Genomic DNA, 24462 nt, shown 5'->3' with positions numbered 1-24462 from the left:
AAGTGAGTTTACAATTTAAAATAAACCAAATAACAAACAAATTTTAACAAAATAAATAAATAAAAAATAATTACAAATAAATTTTCAAATCCGTAAAAGTATTGATTCAATAAGAAGAAACTATGAAATTGTTCTAACGAACGAAATCGAAATTCGGAACTTTCTAGAATGTCGCGATTTCGGATTTCATCGTTACCAACGTAAAAAATTTTCAAAAAAAAAAAAAAAATGGCGGTTTTTTGCGTTAATCGTTAAAACTACGACATACAAAAAATTACATTTGGATTTTAGAAAAAATTTTTTTCATGCAACTTTTTTTTTGCAACTTTTTTTTTGCAACTTTTTTTTTGCAACTTGGTGAAAAATTTCAAGATAATAATACTTTTTGATAACAATAAAAAAAAGTTGATACATCATAATTTTAAGAAATCCTTTGATAAGTATTAAAATGAGCGGAAATCCGTTAGTAAATAAAACAACAATGAAAAAAAAATGCAAGATAAGCAAAAAAAATTTTTAACGTATGGCATTACATTTTACAACATTTTGTTAAATTAGTTTTAATATTTATATTCTTTGTGTTTGTTTGATGTAAAAAGTGGATGAATCATACGAAACGTTTTATCACGTATACATATATAAGTTAATAAATGAGATTTTAATGTACCAACGGTTTTGTTCGTTAAAAAGTAACAATAATAATAATTTTTTTTTTTTTTTTGTTGTTGTTGTTGTTTCAAACAGGAAAAATTCGTACGAAGATATTTATCCAAATTAAACAAATCTGATGGTGACGTATCAGATGAAGAAGTTGATGATGTATTAAAAGAAATTCGTGCATATACACTTGCTTCTCATATGTATTGGGGTATATGGAGTGTTGTTAATTCAGTGACAGCATTGATTGATTTTGATTATTGGGTAATAATAATAATAATAATAAATATTAACATTTACAAAATTGAATTAAATAACTACCTTTAAATATTGTTAGTTTAATTAATGTCAGATAAATTTATCAGCTAAAGGACACACATATATTGTAATTACATTAAAAATATCAAATGAAATTAATTGAGCAATGCAAAAGATTTGTTGTTAACATTTATTAATTATAATAATTTATTTTTTTTTTTGTTTGATTTTAGAGTTATGGAAAATATAGATTCAATGCATATTTAAATCATAAAATGTCTCTGTTTGAAGATGAAGAAGAAGAATCTCAATTAATTGTTGTTGATTCAGTTTTACAAAGAACAGAAGGTAAAGATGGCATTACAATTCCACGTGCAAGATCATCATCACTAATAGAAACAAATTAATTATAAAATATGTGAATTGATTTTATTTGGATTTTGCCAAATAATTTTTTCAAGTGCATGCACAATTGAATCCTTGTAAAAGATGAGAGTGAATGATTGATTGAGATTATGTGCAAAAAATGTCGTCGATACGTTTTTTTTTTTACATGTGATTATAAAAAAAAAAAAATTAAAATGTATATTATTTAATTCTATGTTTTTTTTTTGTAAATCATTACTTGAATTATTAACTATGTATACATATAATGTAATAATTGAATTGAAAGCAGAAAAAAACAGAAAATGAATAGAAATTTCAAAAGACTCTCCTTCCCCTCCCCCACCCAATGATTTTTGATTAATGTATAAGGGAAAATTTAAAAAAAAAAAAAAAAAGAAAAGGCACGTCACAATTGGAAATTAATAAAACTATTTTAAATTTATAATTACTATCATCACCATCATCATGAGGAGTTTAATTTCTATTGCAAATTACTTTTCCTACCCATAAAATTCATCCATTTTAACCTTTGACCTAATAAAAATAATCAGCATTTTGTTTTTTTTTTTGTGAATTTGTTATAAAAGGAAAATTGCAGAAAGCGTACAAAAACGTTTATAACAAAATAATTTTTTTTCTCAATAATATTTGTTAATGATTAATGTTTTTATTATTTACTTACAATATTATTAACAATAAACAAAAAAAAATTTTAATTTTTTATTTAAAAAAGGAAAAACGACCCTTTTTCAATAGTAATTTGCAATGAGAAATTTTAAATTTTTGGAATATTGGAAGAAAAACGTTTATTTAGAACTTTAATAATTAAATAGAATTTTTCCTGTTTTTTGGAACGTACATAAAATAGGGAACCACGTCAAGATTGAAGTTTCGTTGCAAACTAATAAATGACCATTTTTGCATATTGAAATGAAAAAATAATAATAATAATAATAATGGAAAATTTTTAAAACACACAATTCCTATCCATATTTCGTCATTTTAAAATTTTTTCATACATAAAGAATCGACTAATTTGATTTATTCGTTATGTTTAATTAATATTTATACTTTCAACCTTTAATAACATTAAGTCATATTAAGTAAAATAAAAAAATTATGCAAAATGTCCAATCATCCTTTACAAAACAAAACACATCATTGTTTAAAAAAAAAAAAAAAAAAATTTTTTTATTTACTTTCAAGAATTTTTCAAGAACTTGTTGAAGAAAAAAAAAAAAAATTAAATTGTTTAAGCAAATAAATTTAATAAAAAAAAAAAATTTCAAATTTAAATTATTCATGTTTACTTATTTGATCACAATGATGTGTTATTGTTTAACAACAACAACAACAACAAAAAAACTTGAAATCTATTTAAATATTAATGTAAGGTTTAGGCCAAATGATTTCATTAGATTTTTTAATTAGTATTTTTATAAATGCCCACTCTGAACATTTTCCTAATGTGAAATAATAATAATAAATTCATGCAAATTGTTATTAGTAATGAAAAACCAAAAAAAGCAATATTACCCTTTGGTTATGTAATAATAATAATGATGATGATTAGAATTTGAATGTCTTGGGTTTATTCTTTAGTGAAAATGTATCAAACATAGTAAATTATGTTAATAAATAACTTTTGTACCAATTAAATAAGTTAATGTTTATTTTTCTTACCTTTTTTTCCCCCCATGTTTTTTGTATGACATAATTGACTTTCAATACTTGATGACTCTTTTAGATGTTCCATAATTATTTCAAAGATGATGATGATGATGATTAACTATTAAATAAAAGAAAATAATCATTAAACAATATAATATAAATATTTATATAAACTAATAATTATCACTGGCAAAAATAAAAAAAAAAAGGTAACCAAATTAATGTAATGATTGATTGCAATTTTCAAAAAAGAATTTTTTAGTCATGCCATTGGTCTTTTTATTTAAAATTTAAAAAAATAACAATATTAGTTCTTGTACATACTGATTCCATATGCAAACAATAATAATCAATATTAATTATAAAAAAAAAAAAAAAAACAAGAAAGTAAATTATGCAGGACTTACTCTAGGTTAATTTTATCTAGGTTAGCAAGGTAATTTTTTTTTTGTTCCCCCTTTTTTTTTTAAGGAAATTAATGATTCAATTTATGAATAGATGAAATGATATATTAGGTTTAATACTTCAATTAATGATAATTTTATTCACTTGACGATATCGTTTTGTAAAGTGCAAAAGGTTTTCTTGAATTTGTCATTTAGTAAACGTAACGTTATAGACCTACCTTGATTTAATCTGGTACGAAGAAAGCGGGTTGAAGTGAGGCATACAAGGTAAGAAAAAATAAATACTCGTTAAAATAAAATAATTTGATTTTCTTTTTTAACATATAAATAATTATATTTTGCATAAAATACGAAATTTAATCGTTAAGCAAAAATTATAATACTTAGATTCGTTAGGAAAATTTTATTGAAAATTAAACGGGTTCTGATTGGTCGACGAGATTCGCGTTCCGGAACGCTTTCGTTCGTTTGAATTCAAATTTGAAAAAAAGTGCGAACAAAGTACAAGTTGAAAATTATTTCAGTGTTCGCGTATCATTCGACGTAATTGATATATTTGAAAAATCATTTTGTTTTTTTTTTTTTTTTTTTTTTGAAATAATAATTTTGTGTTTTAAAAAACGACGGTTTTATAAATGATATAAACTTGTGAAGGAAAGTATTTAATATTTAAATAATATTTTTTTTAAATAAATAAATATTAATAATACTTTTTTCTTTAAAAAAAAACCGTTAATTTTTTAAATATGACGATCGACCGTTAGAAATGATTTAAATGGAGAAAGACTTTATTAAATAAATTTATTTAGTTAATTACAATTAATTATCGATAAGAAAAAATTATATTTTAAAAGGAAAAAATTATTTTATATTTCGAAATGAATTTTCATATAGTTTTTCCCGTTATTTAAAAAGAAAAAATAAATTATTAGTGAATTTTTAAAAATTGATTTAAACTTTGATTGTTTGCAACAAAAAAAAAAGTAATAATAATAATAATTTTTTTGCATTTGTGTAGATGACTGTTTTAGAAGGGCAAGATATTTTCGTTGAAGATTTTATAAAACAAGAAGAATTAATAAAAGATTCATTGCAACCCAGTGAAATACAAAAATTTTATGAAAATTCAACAATTTTATTAACCGGTGCAACTGGATTTCTGGGGAAAATATTATTAGAAAAATTATTGAGGTAAAACATAAACTTGTTTCACAAAAAAGAAAGAAAAATTTCTTTTATAAGAGAAATTTATTTATTTTTTTAAATTTTTTTTTACAGATCATGTCCGAAAATTAAAACAATTTACGTTTTATTAAGATGTAAAAAGGGAAAATCAATCGAAAAAAGAATGGAAGAAGAGTTTAAAGAACCGGTTCGTTAAAAAAAATTTTAAATTAACGTTTTTTTTTTTTTTTTTTTTTTTTTTTTTTTTCGTAACTTAAATAAACAGTTAAAAGGAAATATTATTATTAACGTCGAAATTAATTTATATAAAATATTTAATATGAAAAATATTAGTCTTTAACTTATCAATGATTTTCTCTCTCTCTCAATGATTTTATGGAATTGTAATTAAATTTCAATTTAATTATTACAATTAAGAGAAGACATGAGTTTAATTTTTTTTTTTAATTAGATATACGAAATGCTATTGAGAAAATATCCAAATTGCATGGAAAAAATAAAATTAATCAATTCGGATCTTAGTCAAGATGAAATATTATCACCAGAAGATAGGAAAAAATTAATAAAAGACGTTAGTATTGTCATACATTGTGCTGCAACCGTTAGATTTGATGAAAAATTACGTCACGCATTTAAAACAAATGTTAATTCGACAAAATATTTTTTAACAATGGCAAAAGAAATGAAAAATTTAAAAGTGAGTGTTAATTTAATTTTTAAAACAATTTGTTAATAAATACATAAATTTAAACGTGTAAATCTTTCATTATTATTATTATTTTTTTTTTTTTTTTTAAGGTTTTCATTCATGTTTCAACAGCTTATTCAAATTGCGTTTTAAGAGAAATTCCAGAAAAAGTTGTTAAACACAAATATAATTATAAAAAAATGAACGATCTTATTAATTCTATAGATGATGATTTATTAGATAAAATAACGCCTCAGTAAGTGCAAGGGTTATCCAAAAACTTTATGTTTTTTTTATTATTATTATTATTAATTCTTTTATGTTTTTTTTTTTTTAGAATACTTGATAATTGGACAAATACTTACGTATTTACGAAATCCATAGCAGAAGGAACAGTTCAAGAATATGGCAAAGGATTACCTGTTGGCATATTTAGACCGAGCATAGGTTGGATTAGTCTAAATTTATATACCTGAAAAAATAAAATAATTAAACTTTATTAATAATAATAATAAAATTTTTTTTTTTAGTTATTAGTACGTACAGAGAACCGTTAAGAAATTGGGTTAATAATTATTACGGTCCTCAAGGTGTCGTTTTTGGTGCGGGTATCGGATTGTTAAGAACATTTTTATGCGATGAAAATAATATTGCCGATATGGTACCCGTGGATATGGTTTGTAATGCAATTATTGCAATGGCTTGGGATGTTGCACAAATAAAGTAAATAAATAAATAAAATTTAATTTTTTTTAAATTTAATTATTATAAAAATAATAATGATGATACTTTTTTGTTCAGGAATGAAAATCCAAATTTCGAACAATTAACATGGAAAGATGATGTAAAAGATGATAATAATTCAAATGATAATGATAATGATGATTTAATTGTTATGAATTACGTATCGTCGAATAAAAATCCAATAAGTTGGGGAAAATTTTTGGATTTAAATTACGAATTCCGACATGAAAGTTATTCAAAAGTAATGCTTTGGCATTCATCATTAACGTAAGAAAAATATTAATTTATTATTATTATTATTTTATTAGCGTTCAAAAAAACGATATTTTTATGATTATTATTATTTTTTTTTTCCAGACTCCATAAGAATGTTTATGTATATAATGTTACGAAAATTTTCAATCACATAATTCCAGCAATTATCGGGGATTCAATTGCAAGAATGATGGGAAAAAAACCTATGTACGTAATAAACAAAACAAAATATCAAATATTTAAATGTTAACAAAAAATTTAACAATTTTCATATTTATTTCATCAGGTTAATGAAAGCTTATGAAAAAATTCATAGATTTTCAAAAATAATAGCATATTTTTGTTTAAACACGTGGAAATTCGAAGAAAAAGCAACGACAAATCTCTGGAATAAAATGTCGGACAAAGATAAAGAAATTTTCTTTTTCAACATAGAAGAATTGGATTGGAATTTTTATTTGCGTAATTATTTAAAAGGATTAAGAGTGTATTTAGCTAAGGATGATTTGAGCACGCTACCGGAAGGCCGTAGAAAAGCAAAAAAGTATTTAATTGTTCCATTTTTTTTTTTTTTTTTAATTTAAATCCCATTTTAAATTTTTTTTGTCTTTACAGATTATTTATAGCTCATTACACTTTAGTCACGTTACTTTATTTGCTGGGACTTTATATATTGTGGCGAATTTATTCTATCATATTTTAAAAAGAAACGGAAAAATAATTATTACCTTATGTAAAAACGTCGTTTTCTAACAATCCCTTTAAACGTATTATAATATATAGTATATGTAAAATAAATTAAAATTTTTTTAAAATCCAATTTCCACAATAAACAAAACGTTAAATCGTTAATTTTCCCTTTAAAAAATAATAATAATAATAATACCGTTGTAATAATAATAATAATAATAATAATACTATGAATAAAAAATGTTATGAATAATATTTATATATATATTTTTTTTCCTCTCCAAAAAATTTTAAATTATTAATAAATTTTTTTTTTTTATATATTTATAAAAATTAACACATGTAATATAATAATAATAATAATAACGAGATTATTATACGTATAAGATACCATATAAATAATATATATATAAGTTAACCATCACAATTTATTTATTGCACAATTTTAATAATTAAATAAATAAATAAATAAATAATAATAATAATAAAAATAATAATAATTCGATTGATTAAATAAATATTTACGTATGATAATATATATATATTGCACGATGCTATTGAATAAAATTAATGAAAAATAATACTGCTGTCGTCTTTTTGGTTAAGAGTAAAAATTAATTTAGTTAATACTTATTTTTTATTTTTTTTTTTTTTCATCGTTATTAATTTAAATTTATGTTTTAATTTTTGTTATAGTGATTATTAATTACTCCTCGTTATTCTCATCATTTATTAAACTATTAAAATCCGATCCGATACGTGGTGTAATTTGTGTAAAATAAATAATTCTGGAAGGAAAAAAAAAAAAAAAAAAACAAAAAATTTCTTAAAACGGTGCCTCGAATGAAAAACCGTGAAAATGAAAAAACGGTGCCTTAAAAACTTACGCGTAAATTATTATTATGGTCACATAAATAGATATGCTTAAAAAAAATATGGCGGATGGAAAAGATAGTAATGTGTAATTGTATAGTATCGTGTATAAAGGAGCTATGGCCACCGGTAAAACACATTCACTCGTTGTTGTCAATGAGAAAACTTTACCTAAAATAAATTTAAGCAACTTTCCGTTAAATATTCAACGTTAATATTAGTTAATTCGATTAAAAACAAATACCTATATCCTTTTCCGGTACGTATTTACTAATTAAAGCTCTTCCTGCTGGACCGCATAATCCGCCAAATATTTTTATGAGGCCCACGTAATATAAAAGTTTCGAAGCGTTGGACGGTATGAACGTGATAAATAAATCACTTAAAGCGAGCGTGACATATGCTAAAATGGCTATGAAAACGTCGTTTATTTTTAAATATTTCATAAAAATAAAACTTCCGAGTAAAAGACCTGAAATGATCACGAAGTATTTACAAGAGTGCAAAAAAAAACAATATCATCATCATCATCATCATCATTAACCTATTAAATTTAATGTTTCCGATGCGGATACCCATTCGGAATAATCTAAAATCGTCCAATTAAATTTAATTCTTGTAAATAAATATTTAACGTTTGATTCTCCCTCCAAAACGGATATTGTAAATGATAAAGAAGCTACAACTAAAAAAACTATCGTTCTGTTAAAATTTTCCTTTTTTTTAAAACATGCCCAATATATTTCTTTTAATAATTTCAAATCGAACAAATTAGTTATTTTATTCTCATCATCCTGTAAAATAAAAAGTTTAATTGTTTATTATAAAAATTTATTTTATTGCGATATAATAAAATATTTTTAAGCAATGTCTCTCACATTGTTCGGTTTGACAGTTTCAGCGATAAAAAAATATCCACAAACTGCAGCGATTAAATTTATAACGGCTGATAATCCAAACACTATCACATAACCATTTCCTTTAGAAATTTTAACTATGAGAGGACTTAATAAAATACCTGCTATACTGCTCAAGCAAATAACAGCTTCGAAAATACAAATTCTGCAAAAACGAAAACCTTAATCCATCGAATATGATAAACGATGATCAAACATTGGTGAAATTTTGTCATATTATTAACATAAGTTTAAAAGTTGTAAATTGTTAATTAAAAAAAAAAAGGCACACATACCTTAGAGATCGTTGAGCTTCTGTCGAAGTATCACATATGTATGAAAACGAAGCAGCCATTAAATTAACAAATCCTCCAGTTAGTGCGACAGGTATGATGGTTAAAAGCGTAACCATCGGATGGAGATTTGGAATAATAGAAAATATCACCAACAGGAAATTTTTTAATGCAAAACCTATGATAAAAAATTAAATTTAATATTTTTTTTTAAAATTATGTAATGAAAATAAACACAACTTACCTAAAGCAGGCACCACAAGTAATAATTTTCTGCCATTTATGTCACTCCAAGGACCTAAAAATAATGATGTGACAGCAGGGATAAATGTGGAAAATGAGGTCATTCCAGTTAAAATTGCAGATGCATATGGTTGAACCAAGGCTTCAACGTTACTCGAATTGGTATTATTTATGCTCTTGCAAACGGATTGATTAAAGTGAAAATGATTTTCGCAAGTTTTTAACATAACATAATTTGTCATCATGATGCCTGAAAAATAATAATTACATTATACAGTAAATAAAGAAAATTCAAAAACGAAAAAAAAAAGGTAAGTAAAAAAAATTTTAAATTAAAATAATTGTATTTTATTAAAAGTTTGATAATTTAATATTGGTTTGTATTGAAAACATTGACGGATTGAAATACAAAGTAATTTTTATCAAGTCTTACCTGTAATATTTTCCGCAATAAATATAAAGAATATAAAAGGTTCTATGGTAATAAAACATTTTGTTTTATCTTTAACGGTGTTACTGACTACTTCAAGTTCATTGGAACGTTCATCTCTTGTTTCGTTAATTTTATGATTAGAATTACTTAATCTGGTATCAGTATCGGATTCCAGGCGTTCCATGTCTTCTTAAATATTGTATTTCGTAAATTATTTATCAAAATGTACCTGAAATACAATTCTAACATTAATTAAATAGTAAATCTCACGAGATACCACATAATGACCACGAAACAAAGGTATTTGACAAGTATCGTAATTGATACGTACTCACCGAAACCGTATATAAATTTTAAAAAATTAAATTTTAAACAGTCAAAGTCTACAAAATAACTAATAAACATTTTAAAATAAAATATTTAATTAAATAAAACTTTTAAAATAAAATGACACATTAAACTAGATATTTAAAAACCAGATAAAACAAGTGAACATTTTTAAAATCCGGATTATAAAATTACATTGACGCTACGTTACGACGACAGTGCTGCCAACTTTTTGCTGGCGCGAATTTATCAAACGTTTAAAATTTCTTTTATAACCGCTGCGAAACTATTTTATTACAATTTATTTATATGTTTTTTTTATAAAAAATTAAATTTAAACAAATAATTTATGTGACAAATAAAAACTTTTTTAAAAATTGCAAAAAAAAAGTCATTGATAAAAAATTAAATACGAATATTGAATTTATAAAAATAAAATAAAACACTTTTAAAAATAATATTGATTTAAAAGGTGTGAAAAAATTAATAATAGATATAAAAAGTTATACAAAATGTTAAAATTTTTTCTTTTTAAAGGCACAATTAAATAATTAATGTTCAATTAAAATATATTTTTAGAAAAAAAAAAAAAAAACAGATTATGAAATAAATGTGTTAAATATATATATATATATGTATAAATATATCTTGAATATTTCTTTGGTTAGTTGTCAAAAAATACAGATTACTATAATCTTTTTTTTTTTTTTTTTTTTTTTTTCCAACGAATAACAACAGTATACAAATAAAAAAAAAAATCTATGATAATAATTTGAATGATTTCTATATAAATAAGCACTTTGGTTAATAGACATATTTATATCAAAGATTTCGATTGCATACTAGTCCCAATGATTTAATGTCGCAACTTACAATATACATATCATTAATTAAATAACAAATAAATGATTACAGTAATATTGTTTTTTCATTTAAATAACAATATAATAAAGACTTTAATATATAAAATGATTTAATTATTCATTTATCGAAAACTTTCCTTTTTTTGAAAATTTAGTACTCGGCACTCACACTCAACAAAGCACCGCCAATTTCGCTTTTGATTCTCACGTAGGTTATTATTAATTTATAATAAAATTATTATTTTCCCACGGCCAAATTCTTCATTGTTGACCCCATCTTTAATTTTGCCAAATACACTAAAAAAATTGCTGACATACATTGCATAATACAACAAAAAAAAAAAAAAAAAATTAATTACTTTAATAACTTATCAAGGTTTTTCCTTTTTTTTTTTTTTTTTTCGATTTCAATATTTACAAAATAAATAAACATTATATATAAAAAAAAAAAAAAAGGGCAAAATATTATAAATGATGATTTTTTTTGGGGGTAGATATTAAAAATATCCAATACATCACCCAAATTTTTATATTGTAATAATAATTTTTTTTGCACGATTAACCTTTTCATAAAAATTACAACCTTTCTTCCCTCCCTTCCTCGAAAGGTACTTTTCTTTAGATTCTTATTTGCGATTGATTTTTATTAAAATATTATAATTTATACTAATTAAATCTTTTTTTTCATTATATATAAAAATGTAAATAAAAAGATTAATCAGTTAAAAATTGCCACAGATAAATTTTTCACTTTCTTTAAGTAAACTTTTGCTCATGAGGCACCCATTGAAAACTAATTATTATTATTAAATAATAATAATAACTTCACTGAACTTTATCGCTCACATCGATTAATTTAAATGCTTCATCTATAGCTTTTATCCATTCCAATGCTCTTGTTTTTGTCGTTTCAGGTCCTATCGAAAGTCTAAATCCGCCATTTTCATATGATATTTCTACAAAACCGCTACCTATAATCCAACATTGAAATATTTATTTTAAAAAAAATTAAATTATTCTTAAACCCCAATGCTTACAACTCAACTTACTATTTAATATTATTATTATTATTTTAAGAAAGAACTAATTAATACTTTAAGTTAAAATAGAATAAAAAAGAAAAGTACCATACCTTAATTATTTCTCACATGACAGCTTGTAATTAAAAGTGAAAATCGATACAAACTAATTTTATAAATTTTAATAAAAACCGCAAGCATAAATTTTTACCGATTGCCAGAAGTGTGATAAATGTGTAAATTTTGATTCTTTATGTGTGTGTGTATTCATTAAATGAATTCTAAATGTAATTTATAAGAAGTAACACATCTTACCTCTATCTAAATCAAGATCTACATTAAAATTTGTTATGGATTCCAGGGGCAGTGGTGGCAAATTGGCAGCACTGTCAAATTGTAGGTATTGATGATCTGCTGATAATTTGCAAATGCAAAGGCAAGTCGTAGAAGAACTACTTATGGGACTTAATAAAAATGTGGCACCTAAAAAGATTTACAAATAATTGTAAACAATATTTTATACCTACTTATCACCTCGAAAAATCCTTTTCTAAATGTTGTTTTAAAAAAAACTTACCGTTTGTTAAGGTTTTGATCCTTTTGTCAAAAAATTCAGTTTCTTGTTCTGTAATGTCAGCACAATTGTTGCATACTCTTACAGGATCGACAAAACTCATTCTAGGCAATGGAATTCTGTAACAACTGCATGACGAGCAGTAGATTCTTCCACATCTTCGACAATGATGCTAAAAATTGTTTTTTTTTTTTTTTTACATAACAAATTTTACATTTAAAAAATATCTGGCTAATAATAATAATAATAATTTTTTTTATTCAGACGGTTACAAAGGATAACATTATAAAAAATGATTGCTTGTCAAAAAAGCTTTACAATAAAAATTTTTTTTTTTTTCTTGTAAATTTTGTTTTACATAAAAGTGTAAATTTTTTTTAATTACCAATGAAGGACTTTTGTACAAAAAAATTAAAATGTTTAAAATTTTTAAATATTTTATAAATTTTAAGAAATACTATACAATCAATATTTATTTATCTACGTTATGCATTTGAGTTAGCTTTACATTTAAACTTAATTAACCCAATCAGGTCAAATTGTTTTATTATACATAGAGAGAATAAGGGTCATATAGAGTTAATGAAAGTTAATAAATTTTAAAAATTCCATTTAAAAAAAATTTTTTTACTTGCCTTTCTTTTGGTGAAGTTAAACTTTCCTTTACAGGACGTACAATGAGAAATCTATAAAATTAATTTTAAAAAAAATTTATTTTAATTTTAATTAAATTAATTATTATCACTGCATTATTTATATATAACTCTAATATGTTAATTACGATAACAATATTTTTCAAAAATTAATTTTAAATGTAATTAAAAATGTTTTAGCACCTCATTATCCGGTACCCAATAAGGTTCGCACAAGAGAAACGGACTTTTATATTTTTGATTAATTAAAACTATTCGTAATCCAGATTTAGATTTAATTAACTTTTTCCTATACAAATTCTCACTTAAGTTTGAATCCATTTTCAAATCAAATACATTGACAATATCATTTTTAAATTGACTATATAGTCTTCGTGTAATTAGAAGTTTAATGACACGATCATAGGCGTATACAAAATTTATTTGTAAACATTAAGGATAAGAAAAAAACAAACATATGTTTTCATTTTGTAATATACCATATTTTAAATTTCCTTTAATATTTTTTTTATAAAATATTAAAATAAATGTATTCCGTCTTATAATTATCAATTTTTTTTTGTTATAATTATTACAATCTGTAAAGGGGGATTTTAGATACCTACGCCATTGTTTATTTATACGTGTTTTCTGTGATTGCCAGTTTTAGTCTAATGTTTGAGAAAAAAATTCAAAATTTATGTCAATTTAGTTAAAAAAAAAAAATAAAATAATTTTTCTAAAATGACAGGAGATGAAGAAGTTAATGTTAGTGGGACTATGGACATTCCCACTACGAGTCCAAATAGGTATGGTTAAATACGTTTATTTTTTGTCCTAATTTCTAAAAAAAGAAATGAACTTTAAAGTTCATGGAATTTTTAAAACAATTTGATTCTAATTATATTATCAAATAGCATTCCGCATAATATACCAACCATACCAATTAATAAACTTTATTTAATTTACATTAAGTAAACTATTTAAACTACAATTAATGTTTTTGTTATTGAATATTTATGTATATAAATATGTGTGAATCAAAAAAAAATTTATTTGTTTCTAGTTTTTTCCAATTACCTCAGCAGTTGTACATGACAACTCCAGCAGCCAGAGAATGGATTGGACAAAAAAGAGAAAATGTTAGGCCTTGGACAACATTTATAAATACAAATAATTTTAAAACTCCTTCTAGTTTACCTCGTCTTAGTAAAAGAATAATGAGAAATATTGAATATTTTCAATCAAATTACCTTTTCGTTTTTGTCGGTTTAATTATATATTGCTTGTAAGCATTTATTATATATATATATATATTCAATTAATAAATTTAAAAAAAAAAAAAATTTAATACTCACAATAAAACAAATTTCTATTCTTAGGTTAACTTCACCCTTATTGCTTCTAGCAGTAGCTGTTAGTTTAGGAGTAGGATATAAATTATCTAAAAGACAAAATGAAAAAAAAACAATTATTTTAGGTCATGAATTAACTCTTGCACAACAATATGGTGTTGTCGCCATTTGTTCAATACCTTTATTCATTTGGGCTGGAGCAGGTGCTGCAGTTTTTTGGGTAATAGGTATGGCATAAAATTTTTTTTTTTTCGTATTTACAATTAAAAACCCAGACAGAGTTTTAAATTCTGTTTGTCGCCATAATAAAATTACTTTCGACAACATTTTACAATGTTCGGAAACAACAATAAAATCTAACCTAAAATATTTACACTATATGTAATACCTCTAACCTTGAACTTTAACATATAATATATTTTAAATATCGATAACAAACAAAATACTCACTCGCCATATTTATTGTAGCAATTTAATCTCTACAACTGACAAACATTTTATTTCAGGTGCTTCATTTATGATAATACGAATTCGAGCATCCGATGTGTATTCATCATTTTTAAGAACGATCGGATTAACTCTTTTAGCCATTATTATTATAATTAAGTGTTTCGTTGTTGATTTTTTATTTTTTTTTTGTTTATATTATACAGGGGCGTCGTTTTTCATCATAACTCTACACGCTGCATTTTTCAATATAGAGGCTGTTGTTAAATCTGAAGATTCGTTCGGACTTTTGGAGGAAGTATAAATTATCACTATAATATAAAAAAGAAAAGAAATTAATACTAATAATACTAATAATAATAATAATAATATTAGCTTTTTAAAAAATAAATTTCATCAGTCAACGGAAAAAAAAAAAAAAAATGTACATATATATATAAATTGATTGATGACGTCATGAGAACCATTTTTTAATAAGCTAATTAATTTGTTTGTCTTTAAACTAACAAATTTTTCTTCCTCATCTGTCTGAACAAAACTGAATAATTAATTAATTAATAATAATATAACTAACAATAATAATAATATATCTAACATTTTTTTTTTTCACAAACAATTTCATTTCATGTTTTGTTATTGATAAAATATAATAAATTGTTATTTATTGACAATAATTAATTAGATAATAATATAATTTTATAAAATGATATTATATTGTGTAGTTTACATTCTCTTTTTTTTTTATATTAATATATTATAAATATATTATAGTGCCAAAAAGATCTGAAAAATTTTTAACGGTAGTAAATATAATTAATTCAAATAAAAAATATTAATTAAAAAAATTATTTTGTTAAAAATATAAATAATAAAAGTTTCATCGAGATATTTAAATTAAATTGTATTTTTTTAGAAATTATATTTTAATAATAATAATAGTAATAATAATAAAACAAAATTTATATTGAAATCTTTTTATTATTTTATTATTTCACATCCTGTCCCCCCCCCACTTTTTCAAACTCATTTAAATTATACAATAAAATTAATAATAAAAAACTTTTGTTATTTATTTATTTATTTAAATCGTTAAATGTTAAAAATAAAAAAAAAATTTAATAAATATAATTATATATAATAAAGCTAAATATACGTTTGGGTAATATTAATATTAATATATATATAAAAATTTCCTTGAGGTTTTAAATCCTTAAATTATTTAAATTATTTTATTAATTAAAATAATAATAATAAAAAAAAAAAAAAAAAAAAAAAATTTCGGTTAACTTTTCCATATTGAACTTTACACAAACAAAAAAAAAAAAAAAAGCACAAAATTTTCTCTTATTTAATAAAAAAAATAAATACATAATCAATAATTAATAAAAAAAAAATTAACAAATAATAAAAATAATGAATGAATAATAACAATAATAATAATAATTATTATTATTATTATTATTATTTTAATAAATCCCCATAAATTTCATAAAAGTATTTTGCTATTGTTGTGTAAAATGAAAATATATATTTTATTAAAGCTTCCAAATAATTTTTTTTTTTGTCAGGACCGTATCCAAACCTTTCTAACCGTTTTAATTTAATTTAATTTTTTTTTTAAATAATAATTTGACTAGATAAAATTTACGGGAGATTATTTATTTATTTATTTATTTATTTATTAAATTTATTTGAAATACTTTTTTTTTATATAAATTTTTTCCTCGTTTTATTATTATTATTATTTTGTTTTTATAATAAAATTAATAACGAAAAAACAATTTTTCTTTCTTTCTTACTTAAAATAATTAAAATATTTTAATATTTATTCTGTTAACTTAATAAACTTTTCTTTTTTTCTAATAACAAATAAATTATTTAAACAAAAAAAAAAAAAAATTGTTTAAATATCAGAGAGAATTTTTTATTTTAATTAATTAATTTATTTATTTTAAAACTTTACTTTTGTTTATTATTTTTTCAGGTACGAATTATTAATTTTAATTTTTTTTTTTCTCTTTCTAAAATTTCATTTTTCCTTTTCGACACGAATATATATATTTTCTTTGTTTTATTAACTATTAATTTTCCACGGATCCTATCGTATTAATATTTAAATTTTCCGATATTTTCCTCCTGTGTTTATCTCCTAATATCGGGGATATGACGTCGGATAATCGGGATATTCTCTCGTGAAATCGAACTCTGTCACGAGCCATTTGTTCCCAAGGTCCTAATCTGGCATTTCTATACGCGTGGTCCCAGGCTATTATTTTATTTACCTTCACGTTATTATTGAATTTCACCTGAGACAAAATTAAAAACAATGAAAAACAATCGAAAAATGTATTTTTCACTCTGCTCACTCATCACGTAGATAAACATTAATAAAAATAATAATAATAATAACATCACTTACCTTCTTTGAACTTTTACTTTTTACATCATCAACTTCATCATAATGTTTAGACCATTTTTCATTAGCTTTTATCACATTGATATTCACAGAGCAAAAATCCTGTAAATTAAAATTTTAAACGATTAGTAAATAGAAAATTTATAAAACTTGTCGTCGAGTCATTACAATGTTAATAAATAATGAAAATTTTTGATTTTCCTAATCGGCATGACAAAAATAATGCGAATGATTCTCTGAAAGGCAATAAAATTTATGTTATGTAAATATTATTTTTAATATATTAGTAATAAAACAAAACTTACATATTCATCAGCACTCCCATTTTCCTCGCTGTCATCATCATAAACGAAATCATCATCACTATCATCACTGCTATCATCATCATCATCATCAGTACTGCTGCTATTCTCGCTATCGAAATAATCATCAGGCTTGCACACAAAATAATCATTATTATTTAAAGTTCCATCATTTAAACTATCATCGAATACTATAAAACTTTCACTATCTGTACTTTCAACTGAACATTCCGATTGCATTCTTAACCTTTCATTTGTTAAAAATTTTTCCAAATGTTTTTTATTTTCATCGACATTATTTCTAATTATACTTTCGCTAATAAGGCCATTTAATGTAGTGTTGTTATCGTGTAATTTATCAAATTCACTTATATTCAATTTATCTGATACATTTTCATTTGTAGTTTTCATGAGGTTATCATTTGTTACAAAACAATCGCCATTGATTTCAGGTTTAATAATATTTTCGCTATTCGTTTCGACACCATTTGTTAATAATACATTATTACTATTTATATTGGTAGATGATAATTTATTATTATCAGTAGAACAACGAGTGTTATTCGTTTTGAGTACTTGAAAATTATTCATTCTATTATTTTTCATTTGAAAATTTTCACTTTTAAATGTACTATCACAATTATTTTCTAAGTTTTTAACAGGGATAGAAATTAAACATCCTATATTCATCATGTTAACCAACAAGTTATTTTCTTTTTCATCTCGTTGATCGACTTTATTATTTATAGTATATTTATCATAAGTCTCGGTATGAATTTTTTGAACACCGTACAAATTATCGCAATTTTTTTTAAATGAGGTATTTTCATGTTCAAATTTCCATGGATTTAATAGGTTTGATATCACTGCACTAAGATCATATGACATATTATGTTTTTTGTTGTTATTCATTTGACTCTTACTTCCAACAAATCCTCCGACAATGTAAGACAGTATCGAACTGCTTACATTCGAATAAGCTTTAGATGTAAATAATGAGGGACACTCGTGATGGATATTCGAATGAGTATCCTTACCACCATATAAATTATGTTTTCTTATCATTTTTTCTGTGTTAGTGTTAGAATGTAATATACAAGGTCGATGATCTAAATATAATGACTCCTTTTGGAATAAATCAATTCTACCACTTGATAATTTTAAATGTTTTTCTCCTTCTGAGAACACCATTGGAAATTTTTATAATTATTTTCAAATAAAAAAGAAAAAAATTTTACTGGAATAATAATAAAAAAAAAAAAAAACTAATGTTTTGCAAGACTTATTAATGTGTAGTATTGTATAATAAAAACTAATTTAACTAAAACTTTAATTAATTAATAAATTTGAAATAAAATAATTTCAATTTATACCATTTTTAAAAATTTAATTCTTTCAATGTCTATATGTTCAAAACAATCAATTAAATTTTTACTTAAGAAGCCATTACACTTTTGACACATATGCTTTTGTTTTTTTTTCATATAATTCAACGATTGCATCTTTTTTTTATTTATATTACGTACGACACATATACCATCATCAATTAAATTTTTCGAAATTAATTTTTCACTTTTAAGATACATTTTAAAACACTTGACACGCAATTTTATTTATTTATATATATTTATAAAATTAATATCTGTAATTTTTCTCCATCTTAAAAACGAATAATAACTATGACGTCATAAAAGCAAATGTTAGGGTCACGTGGACGTGAATTCCCTCACGCAATTATTTCCGTATAAAATATCTTTTTTTTTTTTTTTTTTTTAATTAATGACTCATTGATTTGAAAACTATGACGATTTTTAAAGTAATCTATTTAAATATGTTGCAAAAACTACATTTACGCCATTTGTATTATGAGATTGTAAAGAAATCATATTGTTTTCGAATGCATTAAACAATACCCTAATAAAAATGGCGGGAACGTTAAATTTGTATACTAGACGTTGACCTTGCGGTACAAATCCTTAGCCTATATCTTTTAAAAATACTTTCTTTTTAGAATATATAATTTAATTTATCTATTTTTAATACCAAAAATATGTCAAAATGATGCAATAAAATATTTTGGTGAAAAAATTTACACGTTTATAATTATTATTATTATTATTTTTATAGATAAATTTAAAAGAGTATCCTCCATCATTATTAAATTTTCCACTTTCCACATAATCATTACAATTAAAATAATTTTATTAAGTTCAGCCCCCTCCCCCTCCCCTCCCCTCTTCCAGATAAAGCGTATATTTACAAATAATTAAAATTTTTAAATAAATATTATTTAAAAAAAACGTATATTTATATAAAAAAAAATTAATTATAAAATAATAATAATATCTAGTGAGCAATATAAAAATATTTTAAATGTGTACAAAAGTAACTTTTTTTTGTTTTGTAGACAAAATCTACGAGTTTTGAGAAATCAAAAATTTATAACTACACAACTCTGTCATCATTCTTTTTTATCAACTATATTTACATTTAAACAATAATTCAAGTCGTTATTTTTTTCCAAATAATACAATGCCTCCGTGCATAATAATATAAATTCAATTTTTCCTCGTGATGACACCGAAGACCCGGCATTGTAACTAAAATTTAGGGGATCTAAAATGCACATCGGAGAAGTAAATAATGTTTTCAATTTCGATAACTGCATGTTGTGAAATTGTTTTTTGTACGATAAAGGAACATTCATCGATTCCGAATAAAAAGATATCCTTAAGAATAAAAAAAACAAAACAAAAAACAAAATAATAATAATATTCGAACCATAAAACATTTTAAACTTTTTTCGTTTTTTTTAACAAAAAATTATACGAGAAAAAACATTTTTTTTTTTTTTCTTACTTACCTCGATATTAATTTTCCATCAAGTGGAGATATAACGTATTCGTCATAATTAAAATGAATGTAAAATTCGAAAAAACCTTTTATTAAATCTAAAACGGAATTTGAATTTTTTATTCTGTACACATAATTAACAATGTTGTCATCGAAATCGCAATTCCAACCTGAAATTTTTCCAAACAAACAACAAAAACGATATCACTATTTAATCACTTTCTTAAAAAACAAAAAACCGTTAATAACAATTCGTTAAATTTTCGTCGTGGTACTAACCGGCAACAGTGTTACGTTTTCCAACGAATTTTTTTTCGAGTTCATCGACGGTTGGCAATATTGGTTGAGATAATCGTTGCAAATAAAAAACGACCATTAAAGTCAGTGCGAAACTCGATAAAATTGATTTTTTACCATAATCTTTTATCCAATATTTAACGAATAACATGATGGGTTTGACTCGTTCGTCTAAACTCGTGAAAAACCTTAGGGAAAAATTTAATAATGATGATATTTTATATACGAGGAAACGATAAAAAGAAAATTTTTTTTTTAAAAAATAATGATTCTTCCTCACTTACTTTATCAACCGTGAATTATTTACACTTAAACCGTTTTTAAATGATATGTCGCATTGTAAACCCGTCGAAATTTCTGTAAGAATCAATATGGGAACTATTGCTTTTCTCACGGGACATATTTTTGTAAATTGTCGCCGTTTTGATTTAAAGACCCTTCTCATTTTTTTTAAAGTAACGTTGAGAAAACGTCTGGTCGGAATTACCTCCTTTTCGTTATACAAATTACCTGAAACAAAAAAAAAAAAATTATCAGGATAGGAAGAACCATTTTTTTTTTTTTTAAATGAGCAAACATACAAAAAATCCTCACTCAAATAAATATCTGCATCGCTGTTACTATCGTAGTATAATCCCGTTGCTCTCGAACCGAATATTTTCAACGCGATATTTGGATAAATTTCATTTAATGCTTCCTCCATTTTTCCCAATAGAATATTTTCTTTTTTCCTATTTTTGATTATAAATTTTTCCGACGATGATTTCAAAATTAATTCATCCATTAAATTTTTCATAGCGTTTCTTTCCTTAATGAGTTTAACATCTTTTTTACCTAAATTTATTGATTGTTTCAACAAAAAAAATTTAAAAATAAATAAAATGAAATCGTCGTGTTATTTTCGCTCCCCTCCCCTCCCCACAAAAAAAAAAATAGTACATTTTTTTATCGCCTTCGATGTGTAAACTCTAAAATATAAATAAACGTCGTCGATTTTAATTTTTTTTCCATTTTCACCCAAAATATTAGGAGGTATACTTTCATCGTTAAAAAGTATCAGGAGTTTATAATTATTCCAAAATGTATTGACAATTATTCCATAATCGAGTAGATATCGATAAAGTTTCTGTAATATGACGTCATTTTTTACACCTAAAAAAATATATAATAATTAATGACCAGTCGTGATTAATAATAATAATAATAATAATAATAATAATAATAATAATAATAATAATAATAATAATCGTATCTTTACTTATCAATTATTTACAAATTTACCTGTTACTTCGAGCACTGTTACTCCCGGTACGGTTATTTCTTTTTTATTTTTCGATTTTTGATCATCGCCTGTGTGGAATTTTTGAATATTATTATTATTTAACAATAAACCCGATTTATAAATAAATAAATTTAATATTTACTTTGATTTTCATCATTGTTTTTCTCCTTCCTATCACTGTTACTGCTATCACCATTTTTAAAATTTTCCTTAACGACTCCATTTAATTTTTTTTTTCCAGAAACAAAATTTTTTTTTTTTACATTGATAGTTGAGTCAAATTTATGATTCGATACACTATTTTTTTCTAAGGAATTATTTATATTATTTGTGTCGGTTAATAATTTTTTACAATTCATGACATCCGCCTCTCCTTTTAATATTTTTGTATCCCTTTTTTTTTTCCTTTTTTTTTTATTTATTTCAGGTTGAATAGTTGTCATTGATTTTGAATCATTAACAGTTGAAAATTTTTTATTTTCATCATTATTATTTTTTTTCCTCTTGTTCTTCTTATTATTATTCTTATTATTATTCATACTATTTATTATTATTATTGTTCTCATACTGTTATTCTTATTATTATTCATACTATTTATTATTATTATTGTTCTCATACTGTTATTCTTATTATTATTCATACTATTTATTATTATTGTTCTCATACTGTTATTCATATTATTATTATTTTCGTTACTGTTGTTGTTACTATTATTATTTTTTTTGTTCCTGTTGTTCTTCTTCTTATTATTACTACTATTGTTACTATTTTCGTTACTGTTGTTGTTACTATTATTATTATTTTCGTTACTGTTGTTGTTAATATTATTACTACTGTTAAATTTAATTTCGTTACTGCTGTTCTTGTTATTACTACTACTATTATTATTATTTTTGTTATTGCTGTTGTTACTATTATTATTTTTTTTGTTCCTGTTTTTCTTCTTATTATTATTACTACTATTGTTACTATTTTCGTTACTGTTGTTGTTAATATTATTACTACTGTTAATTTTAATTTCGTTACTGCTGTTCTTGTTATTACTACTACTATTATTATTATTTTTGTTATTGTTGTTGTTGTTACTATTATTATTTTTTTTGTTCCTGTTGTTCTTCTTCTTATTATTACTACTATTGTTACTATTTTCGTTACTGTTGTTGTTACTATTATTATTATTTTCGTTACTGTTGTTGTTAATATTATTACTACTGTTAATTTTAATTTCGTTACTGCTGTTCTTGTTATTACTACTACTATTATTATTATTTTTGTTATTGCTGTTGTTACTATTATTATTTTTTTTGTTCCTGTTTTTCTTCTTATTATTATTACTACTATTGTTACTATTTTCGTTACTGTTGTTGTTACTATTATTATTATTTTCGTTACTGTTGTTGTTAATATTATTACTACTGTTAATTTTAATTTCGTTACTGCTGTTCTTGTTATTACTACTACTATTATTATTATTTTTGTTATTGCTGTTGTTACTATTATTATTTTTTTTGTTCCTGTTTTTCTTCTTATTATTATTACTACTATTGTTACTATTTTCGTTACTGTTGTTGTTACTATTATTATTATTTTCGTTACTGTTGTTGTTAATATTATTACTACTGTTAATTTTAATTTCGTTACTGCTGTTCTTGTTATTACTACTACTATTATTATTATTTTTGTTATTGCTGTTGTTACTATTATTATTTTTTTTGTTCCTGTTTTTCTTCTTATTATTATTACTACTATTGTTACTATTTTCGTTACTGTTGTTGTTACTATTATTATTATTTTCGTTACTGTTGTTGTTAATATTATTACTACTGTTAATTTTAATTTCGTTACTGCTGTTCTTGTTATTACTACTACTATTATTATTATTTTTGTTATTGCTGTTGTTACTATTATTATTTTTTTTGTTCCTGTTTTTCTTCTTATTATTATTACTACTATTGTTACTATTTTCGTTACTGTTGTTGTTACTATTATTATTATTTTCGTTACTGTTGTTGTTAATATTATTACTACTGTTAAATTTAATTTCGTTACTGCTGTTCTTGTTATTACTACTACTATTATTATTATTTTTGTTATTGCTGTTGTTACTATTATTATTTTTTTTGTTCCTGTTTTTCTTCTTATTATTATTACTACTATTGTTACTATTTTCGTTACTGTTGTTGTTAATATTATTACTACTGTTAATTTTAATTTCGTTACTGCTGTTCTTGTTATTACTACTACTATTATTATTATTTTTGTTATTGTTGTTGTTGTTACTATTATTATTTTTTTTGTTCCTGTTGTTCTTCTTCTTATTATTACTACTATTGTTACTATTTTCGTTACTGTTGTTGTTACTATTATTATTATTTTCGTTACTGTTGTTGTTAATATTATTACTACTGTAAATT

The 24462-nt window shown here is 22.9% G+C and overlaps 7 protein-coding genes across 7 annotated transcripts in view; 3 read left to right on the top strand and 4 right to left on the bottom strand.

The window, feature by feature from the left end:
- The window catches only part of Phum_PHUM424190 (choline/ethanolamine kinase, putative), a gene marked incomplete at both ends in the record, with an annotated part of 6110 nt that extends 4788 nt beyond the window's left edge, over positions 1 to 1322 (top strand). The window contains 3 exons of the mRNA XM_002429165.1: positions 427 to 466; positions 745 to 921; positions 1149 to 1322. Of these exons, the coding sequence (XP_002429210.1) occupies positions 427 to 466; positions 745 to 921; positions 1149 to 1322 (391 nt within the window). The remainder of the gene's footprint in view (positions 1 to 426; positions 467 to 744; positions 922 to 1148) is intronic.
- A 3076-nt stretch (positions 1323 to 4398) lies between these two features.
- On the top strand, positions 4399 to 6955 carry Phum_PHUM424180 (uncharacterized protein; the record flags this gene model as incomplete). The annotated part of the gene is made up of 9 exons (XM_002429164.1): positions 4399 to 4571; positions 4659 to 4752; positions 5017 to 5262; positions 5364 to 5509; positions 5591 to 5700; positions 5784 to 5976; positions 6055 to 6264; positions 6539 to 6796; positions 6868 to 6955. 9 exons carry the CDS (start codon positions 4399 to 4401, stop codon positions 6953 to 6955), a joined length of 1518 nt encoding a protein of 505 aa, XP_002429209.1.
- An 870-nt stretch (positions 6956 to 7825) lies between these two features.
- Positions 7826 to 9864, bottom strand: Phum_PHUM424170 (Heme carrier protein, putative; the record flags this gene model as incomplete). Its single annotated transcript, XM_002429163.1, has 7 exons — positions 7826 to 7986; positions 8060 to 8287; positions 8360 to 8609; positions 8694 to 8877; positions 9008 to 9182; positions 9240 to 9497; positions 9681 to 9864. 7 exons carry the CDS (start codon positions 9862 to 9864, stop codon positions 7826 to 7828), a joined length of 1440 nt encoding a protein of 479 aa, XP_002429208.1.
- A 1831-nt stretch (positions 9865 to 11695) lies between these two features.
- Phum_PHUM424160 (zinc finger protein FYVE domain-containing protein, putative) lies at positions 11696 to 13437 on the bottom strand (the record flags this gene model as incomplete). The annotated part of the gene is made up of 5 exons (XM_002429162.1): positions 11696 to 11841; positions 12205 to 12372; positions 12467 to 12635; positions 13099 to 13149; positions 13300 to 13437. 5 exons carry the CDS (start codon positions 13435 to 13437, stop codon positions 11696 to 11698), a joined length of 672 nt encoding a protein of 223 aa, XP_002429207.1.
- A 402-nt stretch (positions 13438 to 13839) lies between these two features.
- On the top strand, positions 13840 to 15201 carry Phum_PHUM424150 (prenylated Rab acceptor protein, putative; the record flags this gene model as incomplete). Its single annotated transcript, XM_002429161.1, has 4 exons — positions 13840 to 13904; positions 14162 to 14383; positions 14478 to 14677; positions 15104 to 15201. 4 exons carry the CDS (start codon positions 13840 to 13842, stop codon positions 15199 to 15201), a joined length of 585 nt encoding a protein of 194 aa, XP_002429206.1.
- Positions 15202 to 16978: 1777 nt separating this feature from the next.
- Positions 16979 to 18806, bottom strand: Phum_PHUM424140 (Clustered-asparagine-rich protein, putative; the record flags this gene model as incomplete). Its single annotated transcript, XM_002429160.1, has 3 exons — positions 16979 to 17203; positions 17317 to 17415; positions 17619 to 18806. 3 exons carry the CDS (start codon positions 18804 to 18806, stop codon positions 16979 to 16981), a joined length of 1512 nt encoding a protein of 503 aa, XP_002429205.1.
- A 1270-nt stretch (positions 18807 to 20076) lies between these two features.
- Phum_PHUM424130 (zinc finger and cchc domain-containing protein, putative) overlaps positions 20077 to 24462 on the bottom strand; it is a gene marked incomplete at both ends in the record, with an annotated part of 5537 nt that continues 1151 nt past the window's right edge. The window contains 7 exons of the mRNA XM_002429159.1: positions 20077 to 20344; positions 20479 to 20638; positions 20748 to 20953; positions 21050 to 21275; positions 21360 to 21599; positions 22047 to 22115; positions 22232 to 22440. Coding sequence (XP_002429204.1) covers positions 20077 to 20344; positions 20479 to 20638; positions 20748 to 20953; positions 21050 to 21275; positions 21360 to 21599; positions 22047 to 22115; positions 22232 to 22440 — 1378 coding nt within the window. The remainder of the gene's footprint in view (positions 20345 to 20478; positions 20639 to 20747; positions 20954 to 21049; positions 21276 to 21359; positions 21600 to 22046; positions 22116 to 22231; positions 22441 to 24462) is intronic.

The sequence above is a fragment of the Pediculus humanus genome, genomic scaffold, assembly GCF_000006295.1.
Source record: "Pediculus humanus corporis 1103172108193 genomic scaffold, whole genome shotgun sequence".
Taxonomy (NCBI): Eukaryota; Metazoa; Arthropoda; class Insecta; order Psocodea; family Pediculidae; genus Pediculus; species Pediculus humanus.
The sequence above is the reverse complement of the archived record's forward strand: the minus strand, read 5'-3'. Positions and strand labels throughout refer to the sequence as shown.